The sequence below is a fragment of the Danio rerio genome, chromosome 21, assembly GCF_049306965.1.
Source record: "Danio rerio strain Tuebingen ecotype United States chromosome 21, GRCz12tu, whole genome shotgun sequence".
Classification (NCBI taxonomy): domain Eukaryota; kingdom Metazoa; phylum Chordata; class Actinopteri; order Cypriniformes; family Danionidae; genus Danio; species Danio rerio.
Window position 1 is genome coordinate 21569080 of NC_133196.1, and position 23413 is coordinate 21592492.

At 34.7% G+C, this 23413-nt stretch overlaps 1 protein-coding gene across 8 annotated transcripts in view; it reads left to right on the forward strand.

Annotated features, from left to right (window-relative positions):
* si:dkey-247m21.3 overlaps positions 1-23413 on the forward strand; it is a 75336-nt gene that overhangs the window by 21860 nt on the left and 30063 nt on the right. For 4 of the 8 annotated variants that reach the window (XM_017352848.4, XM_073935224.1, XM_073935222.1 and 1 more), the window contains 5 exons: positions 3636-3730; positions 3821-3952; positions 5588-5788; positions 8802-8955; positions 10413-10975. In XM_017352848.4, coding sequence (XP_017208337.2) covers positions 3702-3730; positions 3821-3952; positions 5588-5788; positions 8802-8955; positions 10413-10975 — 1079 coding nt within the window. In that variant the 5' untranslated portion in view covers positions 3636-3701. Of the gene's footprint in view, positions 1-3635; positions 3731-3820; positions 3953-5587; positions 5789-6393; positions 6457-8801; positions 8956-10412; positions 11707-23413 lie in introns of those variants that run through there. The other 4 variants (XM_073935226.1, XM_073935225.1, XM_073935227.1 and 1 more) reach the window with 2 other exon arrangements.

Genomic DNA, 23413 nt, shown 5'->3' on the forward strand with positions numbered 1-23413 from the left:
AATGGAACGCTTCCCCAGATAGTCATGCAGTGTGAAAGCATCCATGACACAACTTATTTCAAAAAATCATGCAAACTGAACTCGGCATAAGGGAACATAATGGACTCTAGGTGCAAATGTGTGCATATTATATAAACAATAATGTGAGTGTTTTTGTGTCTTGGATAATTAATTTGGCACTAAATCTGGCAAACAGATTGTGACAAGTGTCTGTCTTAATGAGTGATTCATTAAATCATTTATTAAAGCTATTCTTTCAAATCAGCTGATTCATTTAGAACTGATGCAAGAGACTATCTGCATAAATAGAATAATTAATCATCAGCTGATTTGCTCGAAAACAGATTTATCCAGGGCCGAAACACAAAAGTGCTGTTCTAAGATGCAGAAATGTTCTGCTCTGGCTTTGTTGACAAATGGTTCATTTAAAAAAGTGTATAAAATCAATATTAAATTAGCAATCGTGGTCATGGGAAAATGATTCATGGGAAATTTGTAACCATTAGATTTTATACATGTAAAAAATAAGAACTCCTACAGGGATCATTTTTCCTTCATAACTTGAATATAGGGTTGTTCTAGCTACATTCTACTAGGCTTCTCCATACAGTCAGTTTTTATGTTTGTTTTTTGTTTGTTTTTTTCTTAGTGAGTGACATACTGGATAATGTCAGCGCGTACATCATTAAAATGTCAATTACCATATTATTATGGAAGATGAATTGCACACCCATAATTCCAATGCTGTTGCATTGCCTTGCAAATCCTTCCCTTGAGAAACTTTGTAAACATTCGCCAAGCTAGTGCACGGTTTCTCAAGGGAACACAAAAGCATAAATTTTCTTCTTATTTCATTCTTTTCCATCATCATCTTCTCCCTTTCTGTAAATTGCAGTATTTATATAGCCCTTAAGATTTTAATTGTCAAATATGTTATTTTCTTTACACATATGCACGCAAGTGACACAAATGAGCCTTTTACATGATCTTCTCCTTCAAAAACAAGAATCACGTGTAAATCAGCTGTCTGGTGGGTTTAGAATAGCCAGTTTTGTTCATTGTGTTTGATTCAGGGCTATAATAATCATGTGGCTCATTTGAAACTCAAAGGAAAGCACCAGAACAGTGAGAAAGCGTCCGAGCTGTCTCTCTAAAACCCACTTGAGCCTCCCAGCTGGGCAAATACATCACACGCTTCCAGTGTTTGCTCTCTCCACTTCTGCGTGAGTTATGGCTCAAGCCCCACAGGCACAGGGTGCGATTTGGCCTCTGTGGGCATTAACAGTGTGATGAAGTGCATGCGCTGTGTGCTGAAATTTTCCTATCTCCAATATCTTACCTTCAATATTTGATGCGTTTGAGAGTAGACTATGATATATGATTTCAATTTAGGCCAGTTTTTCCAAAGATTTCGGGTTTATTTACTCCCACAGCGCCATCAGTTAGACTGAAGTGCCACTTTATTGGTGGCAAACCTGAAATATGTTAGTCAGCAGCAAAAAAAAAAAGAAATTGTGTAAAGTGTGTGGAACGTCATTCGGTAAAATAGATATGTATATAATAATATATTTACATTCATGAATTTTAGAGCTGCAACATTTTTTTCACATAAATTTTGTCATTTTATTTTCACAAAAGTTATCAGAAACTGAAATCGAAAATGTTATCTATTTATATTTAATCTCTTCCCAGCAGGCACGGAACTTCAATATGACATCAGATTTATGTTGTACCCTAACATCCTGGGGACCTAGCATTTTATTTGGAAATTAAATTGGGTTGACTTAAGAACCTAACATTAGGCCAATGTCAATGTCCAACGTCCAAACTAAAATCAACCAAAAATCAACATCTATTGATGTTACAGCTTAACATTGTGTGGACGTTACCACTATAACATTCATCAGACTTTGGTTGCCATACCTGAGGAATAAATGGCAGTATTTGTCATCAATATGATGTTGGTTTAAAATGTTGGCTTGATGTTGGATTTTGGTCACTTCTCAACATAACCTAAAAACAACCAAATATCAACACCATTTGACGTCATTTTTGGACATCAAAATAATGTTGTTCTTAGATGCTGGCTAGACATTGAATTTTGGTCACCTGACGTCATGACCTACAGTCAGGTCCATAAATATTTGGACATCAACATAATTCTAACATTTTTTCTCTATACACTAACACAAATAACTAAAATGATTTTGCATTGGCCTAGTCAATCGCCTGAACTGAATCCGATTGAACTTGCTGAAGACAAAACTGAAGGCAAATCACCCCAAGAACAAGCGGGAGCTGAAGACAGTTGCTGTAGAGGCTTGGCAGGGCACCACCACGAATAAAACCCTGTGTTTTGTGATGTTTATGCGCTCCAGATTTCAGGCTGCAATTGACTGCAAAAGATTTAAAACCAAGTATTAAAAAGTGAAAGTTTGATTTATAATTATTATTCTGTGCTGTTATTTTTGGACCCTTAACAAGTGGGAGGCACATTCGCAAACTTGTAATTCCTACAGCTTTCAACTGATTTGGATGTAAATACCTTCAAATTAAAGCTAACAGTCTGCAGTTAGAGCACATCTTGTTCGTTTCATTTCAAATCCATTGTGTTGGTGTTTAAAGCCAAAAATGTTAGAATTGTGTCAATGTCTAAATATTTATGAACTGTAAATTTAACTTAATATTAACATCTTATGACGGTGGGTTTTGTTAATTTAATCTGATGCATCACTATTTTTAAGTAAAATTAATTGTTTAAAAAAATATATATTTGATTGAATCTATTTAGAGGCTGTTTTGACCATGACTCCAGTGATGATATAAATCATTAAATACCATTGGTTATAAAATCCATATTTCTAACGCTGTATCTCATGAAACATGAAATCCTGTTTACAATCATTTATCTAGAGACTGTATTATCATGACTACAGTGATACTGCAAGTTCTACGGCCATTAAACATTTTATTTTTGGAGATGTGTACAGTCTGTTATCATTTATAACTTTTTTAAAATAATGTTTAATTTGTCAGCATATTTGGCAGAGAGATGAGGCAAAGATTCAAACACAGAGCCCAAAGGGCCCAAATTACAAAAAGAAATCAAGATCAAACTCAAATTACCCTAATATACAATGCACAGCTTACAAGAACTACCAACAGGGCAAGGCACACACAGTATGGGTAAAAGTGTATGGTGCAATTTTTGTTGAATGTGATTATCGCAGATTTGCACATTGCAAAATAGATGTTGAAACTATATATTGTACTGCATTTATTTTAAAACATATTGCATTGCACGTAGTTCACAATGGAACATACTACTTTTATTTCCTAAATACAGTTGTGAAGACTTAACAAAGCAAACCTCAAATTCGTGGTTTAGCCCCCAAGATGCTTAATAGCATGCAATGGTTAATACTTAAGAACTTCAGCTTCATTGGAAAACAGGAACAAAAGGAGGTCAGAAACTTATCATGGCTCATTTTTGCATTTTATATCCCAGAAGCCTGTGTTTCATTTCTAAATGTGCTGATGGTTTAGTCCCACTGCTCTCACTTTAGCACTTCTCCTGACAGAGTATGATTGAGCTCAGGATGTGAGAACCTAAAATACTTGTGTTTGTCCCACAGGAGAGGGACTGCAGTGTCTTGTGTGAACCAATCTCTCGCTGACCACTTGTATACAGATGACCAGTCATGGCCACAGCATCAGACTCAGCGGAAGAGTAAGAGCCTAGATATTTACATCAATAAGTCGATGTTTTATATGATATGAATATGATATTTCATAATCTGCATCTTTTTTTTGTCAACAGTTCAGTCGATGAAGTTGTGTCTAAACACACTTCGAGGATAACGCTGTCTATTGTCCTGGTGACCATCATTATAATGACCGCACTTGGTAATTTGCTTGTGATGGTGGCACTCTGTAAAGACAGACAGCTAAGGTAATGATGCTTTTTATGCAGTATACATTATCTTTAAATTTGCTTTGTCAGTGTACATTTTCAAATTACATACACAGTTAGGTCCATAAATATTTGGACATCAACACAATTCTAACATTTTTGGTTTTATACACCAACACAATCGATTTGATATGAAACAAACAACAAGTGCTTTAACTGCAGACTGTCAGCTTTAATTTAAAGGTATTTACATCCAAATCTAGTGAATGGTGTAGGAATTAGATTAGTTTGCACATGTGCCTCCCACTTGTTAAGGGTCCAAATGTAATTGGACGATTGGCTTCTAAGCTAAAAATGCTCCTTAAAATGTAAGATGTTAGAAGAAAATATAATTTCTATTAAAGGCTCTTTATTTTTAAGTGTTTTTGTGATGTGTTGCCAGATATACATACTTGTTGAGATTAAGTATTGAACTTTAAAAATTTGTTTGATAAATTTAATCAATATGTTTTTTTTCTAAATAAATAGTGTTGTTATCATTGATTAAATGAATGTGGAACTGTCTCACAACAGTTAATAAATAAAAGTGCTAGTTTACTTTTTGCAAAAAGTATTTAAAGGGAACCTATTATGTCTCTTTTTACAAGATGTAATCTCAGTTCGGATGCCCCTAGTGTAAAAGTGAAATTTAAGCTCAAAATATCCCACGCATTTTTTTTTTTACAACTCTTTGAAACTACCTCTTTTGGGCTTTGATCCAAATTGTGCAATTTTGGTGTCTTTCACTTTAAATTCAAATAAGATTGTGCTCCCAGTCCTTTTTCAAAAGAACATGATAGCATGATATATTTGTTCATTAAAAAATACATTAATATTCGGCAGCAAATACAGTTCCTAACAAATCCATAGCAGGACTGTTGTGTGTTTCCAAGCAACACAGCGGAGTTTCATTATTGAATGAATCTACTGCTTTGAGTTAATGATTCTGTGACTCACTCTCTAAAGATTCACCAACTACTAGTTTCATGTTTTAATTATAAATAAATTTTTTCCATAATCTTTATATATACATGATTTTATTCAATTTTTTTTTGTTGCATGAATTGATTAAGTTTAAGACATTTCTCAAAAATCTATAGAAAATATAGAAAGATTGATTGCATTGGTTAGAAGAAAGAAAGCTCTTTCACTTATATCATTACATTTAAATTAAAAACATTTTTAACACCATTAATTGTCAGGAAATAGCTTTAATGTTGGTATTTTTTACATACAAACGCTATTTTTGTTTATGAACACAATTTAAAGTCTGCAATTTAAAGGCTAAACTAGGTTAATTAGGCTAATTACAGGCTAGGTTAATTAGGTAAATCATTGTATAGTGATGGTTTGTTTTGTAGACAATGAAAAAATATTAACTTAAAATTAACTAAATTTTTTTTACTTAAAATAGTAAAAAAAATTATTTAAACTGCTTTATTGTTGCTGAAATAAAACAAGTAAGACTTTCTCCAGAAGAAAAAAATATTATAGGAAATACTGTGAAAAATTCCTTGATCTGTAATACATCGTTTGGGAAATATTTGATAAAAAAAAATCAGGCTAATAATTTTGACTCCAGCTGTTTATACAGGTATTAATGATTGTTTGGTTTAACTATTGTTCCAAATATAGGAAGAAGAAGACCAACTTCTTCATTGTATCGCTGGCATTTGCAGACCTTCTAGTTGCCCTGGTTGTGATGCCACTGGCAGCCATTGAGTTAACCACAGGGAAGTGGAATTATGGAGAGACGTTCTGCCTGGTGCGAACCTCACTGGATGTGCTGCTGACCACTGCGTCCATTCTGCATCTGTGCTGCATTGCTCTGGACAGGTGAGGGCATTCATGAAGCCAGTATAGAAACAAAACATGACTAATGTTGCCCTACACAAATAACTGCTTGTGTTGCCATGGCAATATTGAGAAAAGAGGGCTTAAATTAGAGCATGTTATCTTGCGTTTAATGGTTTCGGGACAGGAGTTCTATTTGCTTGATTGGATGTTGCATTTTTTTCTTTCTAAAAAGATCAAGGTGAGTAATTTGTTCTGGAGACAATTGAAAAAAAAAATTATATATATATATATATATATATATATATATATATATATATTGCAAGGGAGCTAATAATAATGACCTTAAAATATATTTATAAAATTTCCAGCCAAACTAAAAGAACTGAGCCTCTCTACTGAAGAAAAATATATATATTGTAGGAAATACTTTAAAAATGTCCTTGCTCTGTTAATTATTTGACAAAGAATTTAAATAATACAGAAGGGCTAATAATTTTGCTTTTCTATGTCTGTTATCGAGCGACGCAGTGGCGCAGTAGGTAGTGCTGTTGCCTCACAGCAAGAAGGTCGCTGGGTTGCTGGTTCGAGCCTCGGCTCAGTTGGCGTTTCTGTGTGGAGTTTGCATTTTCTCCCTGCGTTCGCGTGGGTTTCCTCCGGGTGCTCCGGTTTCCCCCACAGTCCAAAGACATGCAGTACAGGTGAATTGGGTAGGTTAAATTGTCTGTAGTGTATGAGTGTGTGTGTGTGTGTGTGAATGTTTCCCAGAGATGATTGCGGCTGGAAGGGCATCCGCTGCTTAAAAACTTGCTGGATAAGTTGGCGGTTCATTCCACTGTGGCGACCCCGGATTAATAAAGAGACTAAGCTGACAAGAAAATGAATGAATGAGTTTGGCATTTGATACAAACAATTAAATCCCACATATACAGTGAATCCAGAAAGTATTCCTAGTGCTTTTTTTCATGTTACAGCCTTATTCCAAAATGGATCAAATTTATTTATACCCTCAAAATTCTACACATAATACCCTATAATGACAATGTAAAAAAAAGATTTTTTTAAATTGTTGCAAATATATTAAAAATAAAACAAATATGAAAAATCACATTCACCGATCACCGATCAGCTGGCCGGCCAGCTCTAGGAAAAGTCTTGGTGGTTCCAATCATCTTCCACTTACAAATGATAGAGGCCACTGTGCTCATTGTAACTTTCAGAGCAGCAGAAATTTCTTTTGAGGATCCTTTTATCATGACAAAGGCTGTGAATACTTATGTACATGTGATTTTTCAGGTTTTTTGTTTTTAATAAATTTACAACAATTTCAAAAAATCTTTTTTCACATTGACGTCATGGGGTATTGTGTGTAGATTTTTTGGGAAATTAATGAATTGAATCCATTTTGGAATAGGACTGTAACATAAAAAAATGTATAAAAAGTGCTATGAATACTTTGCGGATGCACTGTACATACCCACATATACAGTTCACATACTAAAGTGCATTGTGAAATATTGCAATTTATTCAGAACGACAATAGATGATGGGACAAAGCTATTCCTGTAACGTTTTGTCTTACTAAAAAGCCTTCGACCCGAACTCCTCAGACATAGAACAAGAGCTAGAGCTAATAATGTTCTGGGCTGTCCGTAAAACCTGCCTACTATACTGGGATTCACCAATTAACCTGCTAAACCACCTAAAAACCTGGCTCAGTCTATTCCTGTTTTTAAGGGACATACTTCCAAACCATGCCAACAGAGCAAAGGATAGAATAAACTCAGTAAAAGCACAATAAAAAAATTAAGTAAATTGGGACCAATGTAAAAGCATAATAGTTTCCTGAGACAAAGGCGCTGATGCTCTTGCACACAGCATCACCGTTTGCCTCAAAGTTTTAAAAAAAGTCTGTAATGGTACCCAAATATTTGTAGTTCTCCACGCATTCTGCTGTTTGACCACTGATATAAGTCACTTCAGCTGTTGTGTGATTCCTTCTTAAAAAAATAATCATGTCCTTAGTTTTTTTATATTAAGTTTTAGATTTGACTCATCACACCACTGAACAAAATGATCCACTATGGGACTTTTTTCATCTCCTTGAAGGAGGCTTACAATCATAGTGTCGTCTGCATATATCTAAATAAAATGAATTTGAAATGTGCTCTAACACATGTTTGAGTACAGAATAAATAAAAGTCGGGATAATATCCAATTCGCTTATAACGCATGTCTTTGGACTGTGGGGGATACCGGAGCACCCAGAGGAAACCTATCCGAACATGAAAACATGCAAGCCCCACACAGAAATGCCAACTGACCCAGCCGGGACTCAAACCAGCGACCTTCTTGCTGTGAGGCAACAGTGCCGCCCTTAATTTTTATTATAATTTTTTTTTAAAAACAACATTCAGACTTATTAATAGATTAAAATCGCTAATATCTGGCCTGTATTGACAGGTTAAATTGTATATTTCGTCTGTTTATTAAATTCTTTGATTGGACAGATGTTTTACATATAGGACTCAATCACAGAGGGAACTGTACATTCAAAAACGCACGTGCACACACATGCAAAAAAAGAAACACATAGTTTATGCCTTGACACTAACTCCAGGAGCTTGTCAGGTTGTCAGCTAATTATGTGTAATTTGCTGCATTACATATGCAAATTTTCTCATGCTCACCCATTAGGACGACCGCAGCTCTCTTAGCCTGACAGAGAGCAGCTGTGATTTACGTGCTGCACCTGGTCCAATATGGCAATAACATGACTAATTTTTTGTCTCTCTATCTCTCACTTTCTCTCTCTTCTAATCCATCCACTGTGCAACCAAGTTTGTATGATTCCTCATGACTCATTATGTCTTTGGCCTCACGATCGCATACTTTCTGGTTGTACATAACTCACATCACTATAAAGAAAAATCTGCCGAATCATCAGGGTATATCAGAGCATAGTACGCAGGGACGCATTGATTACAAATGCACCGTATTGCCTGACACAGTCATTAATCAATCTTGAAATGTTCGCTCTTCATGTCTTGGCCAGGTACTATGCGATTTGCTGTCAGCCTCTGGTGTATAATAACAAGATGACACCTGTGAGAGTCTCGCTGATGCTGGTCGGATGTTGGGTCATCCCGTTTTTCATCTCTTTTCTTCCCATCATGCAGAGCTGGAATACCATTGGAATCGAGAGCTTTGTAAGAAAGGATTGTTGTTTTGCTTTTGTAATTTCTTAAAGCTTTAGTAATTAACTAAATGTTTAACTTGGCTACAATAAAAAAGTGTTTTTAAAAAGAAATCTCTCTTGTACGGTGGCTGAGAGAGCTTAAGGTGCTTCAATTTAAGAAAACAAGTGCAATTACAGAAAAGACCAGCAAATTGAAAAAAGATCTTCACTGTTTGACAGTACACGTGCTGCAAATCCTCACAACGCAAACACATTTTTTAAAAATGTGCTGTATTTTCACAAAGCTCAAACAAATTAATAAAACATGATGCAGTTTCAAATAGCTTGGAACACAATGAAAATGTTTTAAGGGGACCTAAAACATGACAGATTCAGTTATTTAGGTCACGGTTATTCGTTACGTTTTCATTGTTTGCATTGTGAGAAAATGCAGCGTTTTTTTTTTTATGTCTGTGCATTGTGAGGATTTGCAGCACATGTACTGTCAATTCGATGAAGATCTTTTCGTAATTTGCTGGTGTTTTATGTAACTGCATGCGTTTTTTTTTTAAATTGCAGCACGTTAAGCTCTCTCTGTCACCACACTCTAGCCTCACATGCAACTGACAAATTTTGATTTGTGTAGATGTTTTCAAAAAAATTTAATGATTTATTTATGATGTAGAATGGTCTAAATGCAGTTTTTGGCAGTTTTAAGCAATATTAGGAAGAATTAAAAATATATATATATTTTTTTTAAGATTTTAGCAATTAAAAATAGTTTGCATGTTTTTTGCACTTGATGTTAAATCACAGGAAGATGCAGGACACTTTTTCATTAATGCATGGTGATTTAATCCGTTTCTTTTATCCATTTTTGACCACTTTCCTGAATTGTTTGAGTATGTTTACATGCACAATAAATATGTGAATAAATTATTGGAATGAGTTAATGCCATGGTTTACCTTCAAACATTATTAATAAATCTGTTTATTTTCTTAATAGTGACATTACAATGTAATAAATAGCACGTTTTTTTCTATTATCTTGATACACTGTAAAAAGTGATAAGTATTTTACTTCAAGTAAATAAACTCATTGTAACTTACAACTCTAAAGTTGACTTAACTGTCTAACTTAATTTTATTGCACATAGTTCATTTACCTTATAATTTTAAAGCAATGTGTTTACTCATCTTGTTCTTAAGTAATGCAATGTTTTTAAGTCAGCTAATCACTTTTTACAGAGTATGTGGCTGACCTTTTACATCATCTAATTTATTGTTTAATTCAACAGATCCCAACATACTGCAAGTTGTAATCTCTGAATGCCCTAATTAGCATTAAAAGTTTTGATTATACAGTAGCATTTTATTAACAAAATAATGTAGATGTAATATCAACCATTGATATAAATATTAAGTTGATTATCCGTTTTTGGTGTAGAATGCAATATTAATCATTTTTGTGCACTTTGAATTTTACAGATCGAACAAAGAAAACTGAACTCATCTCGTAACTCAACTTGTGTATTCATGGTGAACCAGCCATATGCCCTGGTGTGTTCAGCTGTGGCTTTCTATGTGCCTCTAGTTTTAATGGTTCTGGCCTATCAGCGGATCTATGTCACCGCCATGGGACATGCTCGGCGAATCGGCTCTCTCCATCGGGCTGGTTCGGCTCCTACTTCCACTTACCCCAACAATGACCAGCACGGTTCCAGTCGCATCAAGAATGAGACCAAAGCGGCTAAGACTCTGGCTGTGATCATGGGCTGCTTCTGCCTGTGCTGGGCTCCCTTCTTTGTCACCAACGTGGTGGATCCTTTCATCAACTACAGCGTGCCCTGGCAGATGTGGACCGCTTGGCTCTGGTTGGGTTACATCAACTCGGGCTTGAATCCGTTCCTGTATGCTTTTCTGAACCGGGCTTTTCGCAGAGCCTTCCTCATGATCCTGTGCTGTGGAGATGAGCGTTATGCCCGGCAGGGGGGCTTTAGCCCAAGCAGACAGTGCTCTGAGTCTGTCAACGGGACCTCCATTTCTCTCAGGTACAGTTAGGCCCTCTTGAACACACTGAGCTTTCAGAAATGAGTTCTGGGAGACAAAAGATCAAAGATAACCTTGTATATGAAAAGCGCATGTAAAGAATGTTGGTGAAGGGCTCTTGATGGAAATTTATGGTTAGAAACGATGCATCATAGAGTTGGTTTTGCTTTTTGCTTCAAGTTATTAAAAGGAGAAAAAATGTGTTGATTAACAGTTGCAGTTATTTTTAGATACATGGCTGTTTTCCAGTTATTTATGCTTTCGATTTGCATCATGGAATCTCTGCTCCATCAACTTTTAATGCTGAAAGTTTCACTGACGTTTATTAAAGTGACTTTTATTGACATTTTAGTAGTTTGAAACAATATATGTTTCATAGAAGGACCCATAATGCAACAAAAGTAAAAATGAAAAACACCCTGAAACTGTTAAATAACTGATTTAGTTATAGTGTTAATATACATAGATTTTGTTAAAAAACTGTTTAAAAGTTTTTTTCTGGCAAGACTCTAATGCCCACTAAGACTGCTCTTATTTGATCAAGACGTTTCAAAATGTAGTTAGTTCTTATTCCAGATAGATATAACATGTTTATTGTATAAAACTTTTAATAATTAGTGCTGGGCAAAACTTAATGGCGATTAATCGCATCCAAAACAAAAGTTTGTTTTGACCTAAAATATGTGTGTATACTGTGTATATTTATTAAATACACATGTACATGCATACATTTAAAAAATTAGGTATAAAACATAGATGTATATAATACAAAATATATCAATTTAAATATCTATGTAAAAAAATATTTTGTAAAATTGTGTTTTTATGTATATGTGTTTATATACATATACATAATAAATATATATAATACACATATACATTGAGCTCTATTTTAACGATCTAGGTGCAAAGTCTAAAGTGCATGGCGCAAAAGCATTAAGGGTGTGTTTGAATACACTTTTGCTATTTTAAGGATGGAAAAATACAGTTTGTGCTGTGGTGCATGGTCTAACAGGGTTGTGCTTATTCTCTTAATGAGTTATGAGTGTATTTTGAGCATAACATGCGTTAAACCTATCAGAGTTCTCATCTCACATTCCCTTTAACAGAACGGGAATATTAAGGCTGCGTTGGTCTGAAAATAGCAACAAATCGCGCCAAACTGGTCTTATGCCTTTTTGCACCGAATGTATGATAGGGCCCATTATGTCAAAACTAACTTTTATTTTAGATGTGATTAGTCGTAATTAATCTTTGCCCATTAATAATGTATAATATATATATATATATATATATATATATATATATATATATATATATATATATATATATATATATATATATATATATATATATATATACAATATTACAAAAGAGGGAATTTAATTCTGTAAAAAACATTCTGAAAAGCTGATTTGATGCTAAAAAATAGATAATAATTAAAGACAAATAAATTAATATAGATAAATAAATAAAATAAATTCAAACGTTCAAAATATATATATATGCATTTTGTTAAGTTTTAGAAGTTTTAATCGTTAAAACATTATAAATGTATTTAGTTTCATTTCTGATCACTTTAATTATTCGTTGCCGAATAAAACTTCATTCAATTAATGTAAAAAATAAAATAAAATACAGACCCAAAATGAATGAATGGCATCATCCATTTTATCATCCATCCAATTTATTTATCCATCATTTATTTATTTATCATCCCATTTATAAAAAAAAAAAAAAAATACAGTATATATAACAAATTACAATATTAACTATAGCACCAATATGCAAAAGGTCTCTGTTTCTCCTATTTATTCAATGCTTGGCCTACAAAATGTTGAACATGACCAAAACGAAGAAATGATAATGCCAATGTAATCTTCAACTATATGCATTATCATAAAGATCTAAATAAAATCCATTTAGAAACGTGCTGATTCCATATAGCCTTTTACAAGACACTTAAGAATGACATAATCGGCAGTAACACACTCTTTAACTCAGAAAGTGAAAAGTTGTGTGTAGCCACAAGAGCTGGTAGAATATTCAGCAACACAAGTCTTTCCACGTTTCCAGTAGTTTTTTCGCAAATGGTTTCAGATTGTTTTAAGTGGGCTCTGCTATTACAACGACAATTACCCTCACGCTGGTTTTGCAGTGAAGTTGGGATGACATCATTGTGGCTCCTCTTCAAAACAAAAGCACATGGTTGTGCCCGTCCAGTGTTCGTCGCTCTAAAACTTTATGATCTGCATAAAACAACACAGGCATTTTAAGTACACCGCTATTTATTTTCTCGTTGTTAATTGGCGCATTTCTATTATTTGTGTGTGTGTTTTCCACCCCTGGCAAATAAGTTACTTCATTGATGTTTTGACCTTTCAGATTTTTGTAGTTAAGGATGTCTGAGCGCTGTGGTTTGCCATCTCGGCCTAGCAAAATATTTGGCGTTTTATGCAGCAATATAATGGGTGGATTCTTATGATTTGCTTTGTTATAATGATGTATTGGGGAATTATTCCATGTTTTATTATGGTTAAGTGGTCTAGACGAACCATGATGTTAAGCTTGCATGAGTAGACTCTTTTTTTAGGTTATAATGTGGTGCAAAAGTGACATCTGCTCAGTGACATCTGATTAAGGCACAAAACATACACACACATATACAGGTTGGCTTTTGTGAATTGTGGGGACATTACATAGGTTTCCATGACAGCCCATTACATTATAGGTTTTATACAGTACGCACTGTATTTTCTTTAGCCGTACGCCTAAACCCAACCCTCACCGGAAACTGTACAGTTTTACTTTCTGAAAAAAAAAAAACTCGTTCTGTGTGATTTATATGTTTTTTTTTTGTTTTTTGTTTTTGAAAAATGACGACATCAGCAATGTCATAATTCAGCATTGCCTTGTAATACCTGTGTAATACCTATGTCATTATACACATTTATTATTATTATTATTTTTGTTTTTTTTATTATTATTTTATTATTATTATTGTTATTTCCTTTATTTAGCCAGGAGATCACATTGAGACAGTACTGTCTCTTTTTCCAGTAAGACCTGGTCAAAATGGCAGGCCGTATCTTGTGTCATGTTATGTTAAAAAACACATACGCACAAACACACCCACATGCAAATTCATTTACAGTACATTTAAATGCCTCTGCACAAAGATACAGGCAAAATAATCAAAAATTAGGAAAAAAACAATCATAATCTGAAACTTTGTTTGGAAAAAATAGAATTTAATAGGAAAGAAAAATAAATAATACAGTAAACAATGCATTATATGAACTATAATTGTAATGGATAAAAATAAAAAATTATATGAATGTAAATGAACTAATTCCAGCTACAAATTATTCAACAAATTATTCGTAATTATTATGAGTATGAATTATTGTTATTATTATTAGTAGTAGTAGTAGTAGTAGTATTAGTTATGTACATATCATGACAGTTTCGCTTGTTTTTTCATGTTTTTAAATAAATGACTACTAAATATTTGGTTGCATGGTGACAAGTTTGCTATAGACTTAGGAGGGGAAAACTAAATATTATCTTTAAGAATAATTCAGCCCACGGAGAGGAGGTTTGCTTTGAATATATACTGTATTTAGCCAGTGCATTTTGTTCATTCCTTTGGGATTGAAGTAGGGTGTTTTTTTTTTGGTTATTTGTCTAAATTGTAAATTATTGTTTTCCCAAGGCAGCGCATGTCAAAAATGATGGAGTGAAGAAGTAAAAATAATCACTGGTTCCCAGATTTACCCCCTTGATATTTAATCCCCTGTTAACATTATAACAGTACATCCAAATTAAAAGTAAACCTTAAACTCAATTAATCACTTTACATGGGTTGTCAATCAGCTTCTAAGGCTTGACTGTGGCCGCTTTCACACATACAGACCTTTCTGGAAAAATACTGGCATGTGTGAACAGGGCCTTTTTAAAAATACGGGTAAATTTGTTCCGGCAATTTTCCGCAAAACGAATTTGTAACATTATGAATATTGGAACAAGTGCGTTCACGCTTAGAACATGAGACGTCTACTCCAGCAAATCAGAGCATTCAGACACATTCACATCAGCGCTGTTTATGAATATAAAAGCTTATGATAAGCTTATGATAAGATGTTGTTTGTTGTCTCTGCTTCCTTCAGTTGCTTGACTCGTGTGCATGTGAAGCAGCCAGTGAGCACCAGCACACACACATATGTGTGTACATCTCGACATGCGACAGTGTTCCTCTATATTTCATTGAAGTTGTTCACAATACTTCTCTATCCACAGAGTTAGTAAAGGAGTCAAATGTTTACAAAAACAAGCGGAGCCATTTAGAACTCATTTCTGGTTAATGATGTAAGAATTTACTGCTATTTTGGAATGGATGTGTAAATGTTTTTTTCCGGAAAAAAATCTGTAATGTCTTTGCCTGTGTGAACAGTGCTGTTTTGTTTTTACTGGTAAAGTCGTTCTGGAAATTTTCAGGATATTTACCGATAACACTGTTAAAAAAAAAAACAGTCATGCCAAAGGGTGGGGTTTATGTAAATTACAGGGTTTGTGATGTCACAAACCCAGGAAGAAATGTGTTGTAGTTTTTACCACTGATCTATAATAGAGAAATATTACATATTATACAGCTGAAGTCAATATTATTAGCCCTCCTGTGCATTTTTATTTTCATCAATTTTCCACAATTTTACAGTATTTCCTATAAAATTTTTTCTTCTGAAAAAAAGTCTTATTTGGTTTATTCCATTAAGAATAAAATCAGTTTTTAATGTTTTAAAACCATTTTAAGTTCAATATTATTATTAGCCCCCTAAAGAACAAACCATTGTTTTAAGGTGATTTGCTTCATTGTCCTATCTTGCCTAATTAACCTAGTTAAGCCTTTAAATGTCACTTTAAGCTGAATACTAGTATTTCGAAAAACATCTTCTAAAATATGATGTACTGTCATCATGGTAAAGATAAAAGAAATCAGTTATTACAAATAAGTTATTAAAACCATCATGTTTAGAAATATGTTGAAAAAATCTTAGTTCCCCAAAGAGAATTGGGAGAAATATACAGGGGGCTAATAATTCAGGAGGGGTAATAATTCTGACAAACTGTATACTGTTTTACATAGATTTGTGTTTTTTACCCTAAAAATCCAATTTGTTCAAAGAAAAGATCTCCCTTTGCATTAAACTTTAGGTTATAACTTTGAGGATGTTGTTTAAGCTCAAAAAACATTCTGCATTTACTAGAGTTAAAAAAGTAACATAAAGGTTCACCTAAACATTACCGCTTATTCCAGTGTTTGTATTAAAGCAGCTTTGGGAAGCTATAAATATAAGGATTTGGAGTCACGTTTGTGAGGGTCTGCTACTGAACCTGTCCTTGTGCAACACAAGCGAATACACAGCGAGAAGTGAAAGGAGATTTTTGTCTGAAAGCTGCAGCCTTGATCCCGGCATGAAGCACTTTAGCTCTGCATTTTTCCCCACTTTCTTCATTATCAGACTGATGATTGGCGATGCAGAAAAGGTGTCAGAAAGCACAGCTCTCTCTGCTTCTGTTTCCATAGAGACTCTAGAATGGCCCGCATCCATCAAACCTGAAGCGTCAATCGCAGCACTCGCTATTTTCCATATTCTACACATTTCTTTTCCTCGAGGTATGTCTGGAATGTGACGCTCTTCCAGGCGAGCAACATTTGGGTGGCTTAGCACTACAGCCATGCGGTTTAAGTCTGCTCTCTGCTCATGCGGAGGACTTTGACTTGAGCTTTCTCAATCCGTTCGGTTGCATCCAGACTCACGTTTCACTCGATGTGACTGAAAATAAAAATTCGAACTTTGGTCCTATGGCTCAGCCAGGACCAAGTACTGCAGAATATTGTGATTTCGGAAGCAGAGAATATGAGTAAAGGGAATGAAAAGAGGACTTTGTAGAAAAGAAAGACAGAGCAACATTTTTTAACCCTTTCATAGATATAGTGAGTTTGTCCAAAGTGTCCAAGCAGAGTGTTATTTTCTTTATCTTTCCAAGAAATGTATTTAAAATTCAGCGTTCCAGGTATTGCTCAGTGAACATTTTGATCATCACAAATACACATTTTCTTTCTTTCTTTCTTTCTTTCTTTCTTTCTTTCTTTCTTTCTTTCTTTCTTTTTGAATAATTTTAATGTAAAAATGAACAATACAGGAGCCTATATAAGTCCTTGTAGCAACATGCTCATTCTGAAACCATGGCCCTTTAAACATTTCTGGAGATCGCAAAGTATATATAGAGAAGTATATTTCGCGCTTATCAGCTGACTGCTTAACTCCATATGGTTGGCTTTCTCGCTGTTACCAGTTTGCCCAGTTGGCTCACCATCAGCAAACTTAAGACACAGAGAGGAGTTGACCACAATGACGTGGTTCGAGTCCGGTGAAGAACGCTTTTGATGCTTTTAAAAACACTATTGGTTTTAATGGTGGAGGGTGGGTCAGCCGATTGGTCAGTCAGTCAGTCGACAGCGGCCTCTGGTGGATTTACGTAAGAACAGCAGGCACGAATGGCACTCGCAAGAGAAATTTGAGATCTCAAAAAGCATCAACAGTGACCTCTGGTGGATTTACGAATACAAAAACTGCAAAAAAATGAACCTCCTGTGATGAACTTTGCAATCTTCAGAAATGTATATAGCAGTAGGTTTTCAGAATGAGCCTGGGTTGCGTTTTTGTGTAAAATTGATGTTTACAAAGAACAAAAACTATGTTTGTTTATTTGAAAAGATGAAATATGTATAATGTTTTTTTGAAAATTTAAAACAAGAAATTGAATGAATACCTGAAATAAATGATAAAATATGTTTCTTTCAAAGATTCAGTAAAGAAACACTCAAGCTTAAATTAACAGAGGAAATTAATACAGGTCATTTAAAAGGATAGTTCTCACAATAAATGAACATTTTTCCTCACCATTTCCTTACACTCAAATTTTGCAAACTAATTTCTAGAGGAGCATGTGATATTATTGATCGTGACTGGTCTCTCATCTGTAATCATTAGTAAGCCAATTGGATCATTCCAAACTCACTATAAAAAACCTGACTAGCATTGCTGCCTTATCTTCGTTTTTTGAAGAATCCCCCATCTGCCGCTTTTCTCCTTTACCAGGGGGAGCTTGCAAGAACTACCTGATCTACCTGAACTACCCACTTACATGCTCATTGACCAGGCGGGAGCCCTGGGCTCAATTATCTCCGAGCTCAGGGTTCTCTCCTGGGGCAGCATGCCAAACCTGCTATTATTATCAAGCAATATCTTAGTGTGAACTCTTGAAAGAAGATACTTTGAAGAATATTTGCAAAAAGCAGTCAATATCTAACGGAAGAAAGAAACTGAAAAAGGTTTGGAGCAAGTGGAGGATGAGTAAATAATGACAGAGTAATGACAACTATCCCTTTAAAAGATTTGCATAGCTTGTGCAATGAACATTTAATGACAGTCCATTATATAACTGCATTTTAGCAAGGATCATGTGACACAAACCATTAGCTAGCTTGATGGATAATACAAGTTAGATAGAAGGTAAAGGTTATAAAGGTAGTGTGGAAGGTTAGCATTCTGTAGCAGTTTATGCTGATTTGTACCATCTTGTTAGGAAGCAAAGAATAACTGACAACAGGCCATTGTATTATTAGGAAATAATGCACACCCAGGTTGGTGATGTGGCCACAATGCGAAGCGGGGGCTTTAACTGTTTAAGTTCAGCCAAGGTCATATTAAAACCTCCATACAGCCAAGAAATAAAACTGAAAACATATGAGAGAGTGTTTTATAGTGACTCTTCCTCCTTTTAATAAGCAGCATGGTTCACCAACAAGAATAGCATTTGATGTCTTCTGGAATAGCAGCTGAGATGAAGGTGGTCACGAGTTTTATAGCCCAATCTTACATTAAGGACATTGTTGTTATTGCCGCCTATAAAAATGTCCTGTTAGATTTGGAGTTGGTTAATGGTTATAGAGAGAACATTGCTTTTAATCTAATGGACAGATTCTTCTCAGCACATTTTTAAAAAACACATGATTAAAGCCATTTTGAGGTGAATTCTGCTATTTGATGAATTTGTAAAGGCATTAAATATCGATTCTGATGCTTTAGGATGTCTTTTATGGTAACTGTGGGATTGGTTTCTGTTAAGATCTCAGACACTAGGAGTGGGTTAACAGGAGCAATGGGTTAATGCGTTTGATTGATTTTACAATGTACTAACCTTCAAGAGGTTTTCCCTGTATGCTGAAGCAGTTATTAGCTCAGATTGATCTCAGAAGTGGCACTGTTTTAGCAACCCATAATACAAAGAGCACCAGAGATGAGCAAACCTCTTCGTCGTGTCTAAAAGAGGGCAGAACCATCAAGTAATTCATTGTTGTTATTAATGATTAGCTTGCATTATAAACTGTTTGGCTATATTTAGGGGATCACACAAAGCACTGGAATGTCAGCGTAATGGTGATATGACTCAATGCTTTGAGCGTTTATTTAATTTGTTACGGGAGTAGTTTAGAGAAAATTAAATCATTTTCTGACATTGATGTTATTTTAAAAGTTGTTTAATGTTCTTTCTTTCCATAGCAGAAATAGCCATATTGTTAATTAAAACCAGATTGCTAATAAAAATATTTAGTTTTTAGTTGTTAAAAAAGAATAAAATTAAAACTAAAATTATTTTTATCCCGAAAATATTTTAATAACAAAACTTGAAATTAAATACATAAAAATTAAGAAATGTGAGGTAAAATTAAATATTCAATCTTTTTTTTTTCTTTAGTCCCTTTATTCATCAGGGGTCGCCACAGCAGAATGATTCACCAACTTATCCAGCACATGTTTTACACAGAGGGTGCCCTTCTAGCTGCAACCCCATACTTTGAAACACCCATACGCACTCATTCACACACAAACACTACGGTCAATTCAGTTTATTCAATTCACCCATAGCGCATGTCTTTGGACTGTGGGGGAAACCGGAGCACCCGGAGGAAACCCATGTGAGCACGGGGAGAAAATGCAAACTCAACACAGATATGCCAACTGACCTAGCCAAGGCTTGAACCAGCGACCTTCTTGTAGCCTTTTTGCTACCCTTTTTACTGCCAACTGCGCCATTGTGACGCCCAAAATTGAACATATATTTCAGAATGTAAAAAAAGTAAGAATGTATTAATTTTTATTTATTGGATAATTATTATTAGTTGGAGGAGTAGTTCCTACACAGTTTGGAAAAATATGGAAAAGGATGGAATTTGATGTGAATAATTTCCAGATCTGGAAAAGTATGAAAAATATTGACTTTAATAATGACATAATAAATAAATACTTTAATAATTACTTTGATAAAATATTGACTTTTAAAAAATACTTGTTTATAGTTTTCTAAAATCTAAAACAAAATAAAATTTCTAAATATAATTTCCAGACAACAGTTTTTAAATGTTTCATACATGTCAGTAGTTGAATTTTAAAACATTTATGTTTATCAGAAGTTAATTATGGTCCAAAACTTTTTAGAAAAGTCTGGAAATGTATGTATAACATTTATGTTTTCCAGTATAATAAATGTATACTGGAAAAATATTATAATATTTTTAATTGGAAATTGTGTAGGAACCATGAAATGTAGTAGTGGTAATTGTAATGGCCAGTGTCATATCACCATGCAGTCCAAGACCAGTTACTCAATTAACCTTAGCAGGGCTGACCCTGGTTAGTATGGGAGACCACATGGGAAAACTAGGTTGCTGTTGGAAGTGGTGTTAGTGAGGCCAGCAGGGGGCGCTCAACCTGTGGACTGTGAGTCCTAATGCCCCAGTATAATGAATGGCAGGGCTGGACTGGGGCAAAAAATCGGCCCTGGCATTTTGGTCCAGAGCGGCCCACTAAATTCAATCAAAATGCTATCTATCTATGCACGTCCAATATTTTTATCAACTCATATTCTATAAAACACAAAAGCCATGTATGTTAAATAAATAAATGAATAAATACAAACTTTAATCTCAATTTAATTTCTGTATACTGTCCATAAAGATATTTGTTGAGTTCTAAAAAATACACTATTCATTCATTTATTTTTCTTCGCATAAGTCCCTTATTTATCAGGGGTTGCCGCAGTGGAATGAACTGCCAACTATTCCAGCATGTTTTATGCAGCAGATGCCTTTCCAGCCACAGCCCAATATTTGAAATCACCCATACACACTCATTCACACACACTCATACACTACAGCCAATTTAGCTTATTCAATACACTATTCACTCAGCCTATATTCAATAATAAACATAACAAAAACTGCCTGCTAATGCATGGCTAAATCTTCAAAGGGAACAGTTACATTTTAACCTCATTCACCTCATCCTGCTTGCTGTTTCACTATCTAAACAATGAAAACATAAAATAAGTCAAATTTGTTTCATTTTGATATTATGATAAACAGACACCAAACAGCCTCGTGTAGCTGCATATTTATATGTGCATCATCTTCACTCTGAATATTTATAACAAAACAGGGCTTAAATATAACTGTCTCCTTTCATTTCCATTGAAAAGAATGAACTTTACCCTGTCTCATTTGCAGAATATCAGTTTTAATAATCAATAATGGCCATTATAACAGTATAACGTACATTAAATTTAAACGATAAAGGTAAGCAATCAGTCAATGTGCAGAATCAGTGTATGTGGTTACATAAATTAATATATTAACTTATCTTTGCACTCAGCCAAAACAGTTAACTGAGAACAAGTGATTCAAAAGACATAAGAGTTGTTAGATAGAGACAACAAGATGAATTCAATATCACGTTTAACAACTATAGTGAGATGAGATCATCCAGCAGATGAACTGTCTGACATGCACTATACTCTCACCTGGGGTTTATGCTCACCCGCTGAACTACTGGCTGAAGGTCTTGGCAGAGAGTGTGTGGTCACGTGATTTGCGCTTTTAGCCGTGTACTAGAATGAACAGAGAACTTTTCAGAACCGCAAAATGAAACGCTGGTGTATTTCCCACGATTTCTCTGCACCTCCCTTGCGTTTCTTCTCTCTGACTCTCGACTATTTTGACAAATACACACAGACGGCGCACGCTCACACGGAGTCCAAAATAGGAGTTTGTGATTGGGCCAGCCTAATGTCAGTAAAGAAAAGAACCAATGGGCTGCAGAGTGTCACATGGGCCGGCCCGGTCTGTCTGTCCGGGAAAAAAAGCATCTACTTTCAGATAGTCACAGATCACAGGAGCGTCAATTAATAAAGCAGAAAAAAACGATAGGCTGCTAAGCCATTTATGGGCCGATCAGATCATAAGACGATGATCAGCCCGGCCCAAAAAGTACGTCGGCCCACCGGGAAAGTGCCCGGTTTGCCAGAACGGGACACTATACTGTCAGTAAGCGACATCTTTCGGATGACGAGGTCCTGACCCTTTGTGAGCATTAAAAATTTCATGGCATTTCTTGTAAAGAGTAGGGGTGTAACTCCAGTGTTCTGGCCAAATTGACTTCATCAGCCCTTACCCATCATGAACTTATAATCATCCTCACCAAATTGGCTCTTTCACTGTTTCTCCACTCCACTACACCCTCACCAACCACCCATATATATATATATATATATATATATATATATATATATATATATATATATATATATATATATATATATATATATATATATATATATATATATATTTTTTTTTTTTTTTTTTTTTTTTTTTTTTAAACCTATGGAACACTTTGTTTCTTTATTACATGCCTTTTTTATATATATAATGGGTAAATTATTCATTTAAATATCACCAGATTTATTTTTAAATTAACTCAAACTGACAAACCAATAAGATATTAACTGCTACCTAGGCCGCATTCTTACTTCTGCCGTTTTTCTTGTGAAGTTTAAATGAGTTTCGGACTGAGCATTTGAAAGGTATCTGCTATAATCCACTGCTAAAGAAGATGTTTCCATGTTTGGTCAAAACTCCACCAGTTTGACTCTCAGCTGCACCAGATCTTTGTGTTTCAGGTTAATGTCAGGTCAGGCTATGAGCTGGTCATCAGACTAACGCAAAGGGTCTTGCGTGCATATCTATTTTAAACCATTTCCCCCATGAATTAAAAAAAAAGGAGTCAAGCTGATTTTCTACGCTCCCTGTTTGTGGTCTTGTCACTCTTTTTCAAGACATTGCACAATTGTTTTACTACGAGTTTGCTTTAGGTAATTTTTACCATTATGTTTATTTTTGAAAGATCATTTCTGATTAAAGGATATGGTCTTTTGAAATGTTTGAAATATCTACAGTCAGCATGAACAATAGTTTCAGCATAGTTTTGTCTTGTTGTAATACCAATGGCAGGTTGTTTGAGCGTCCGGAAAGTTCACAT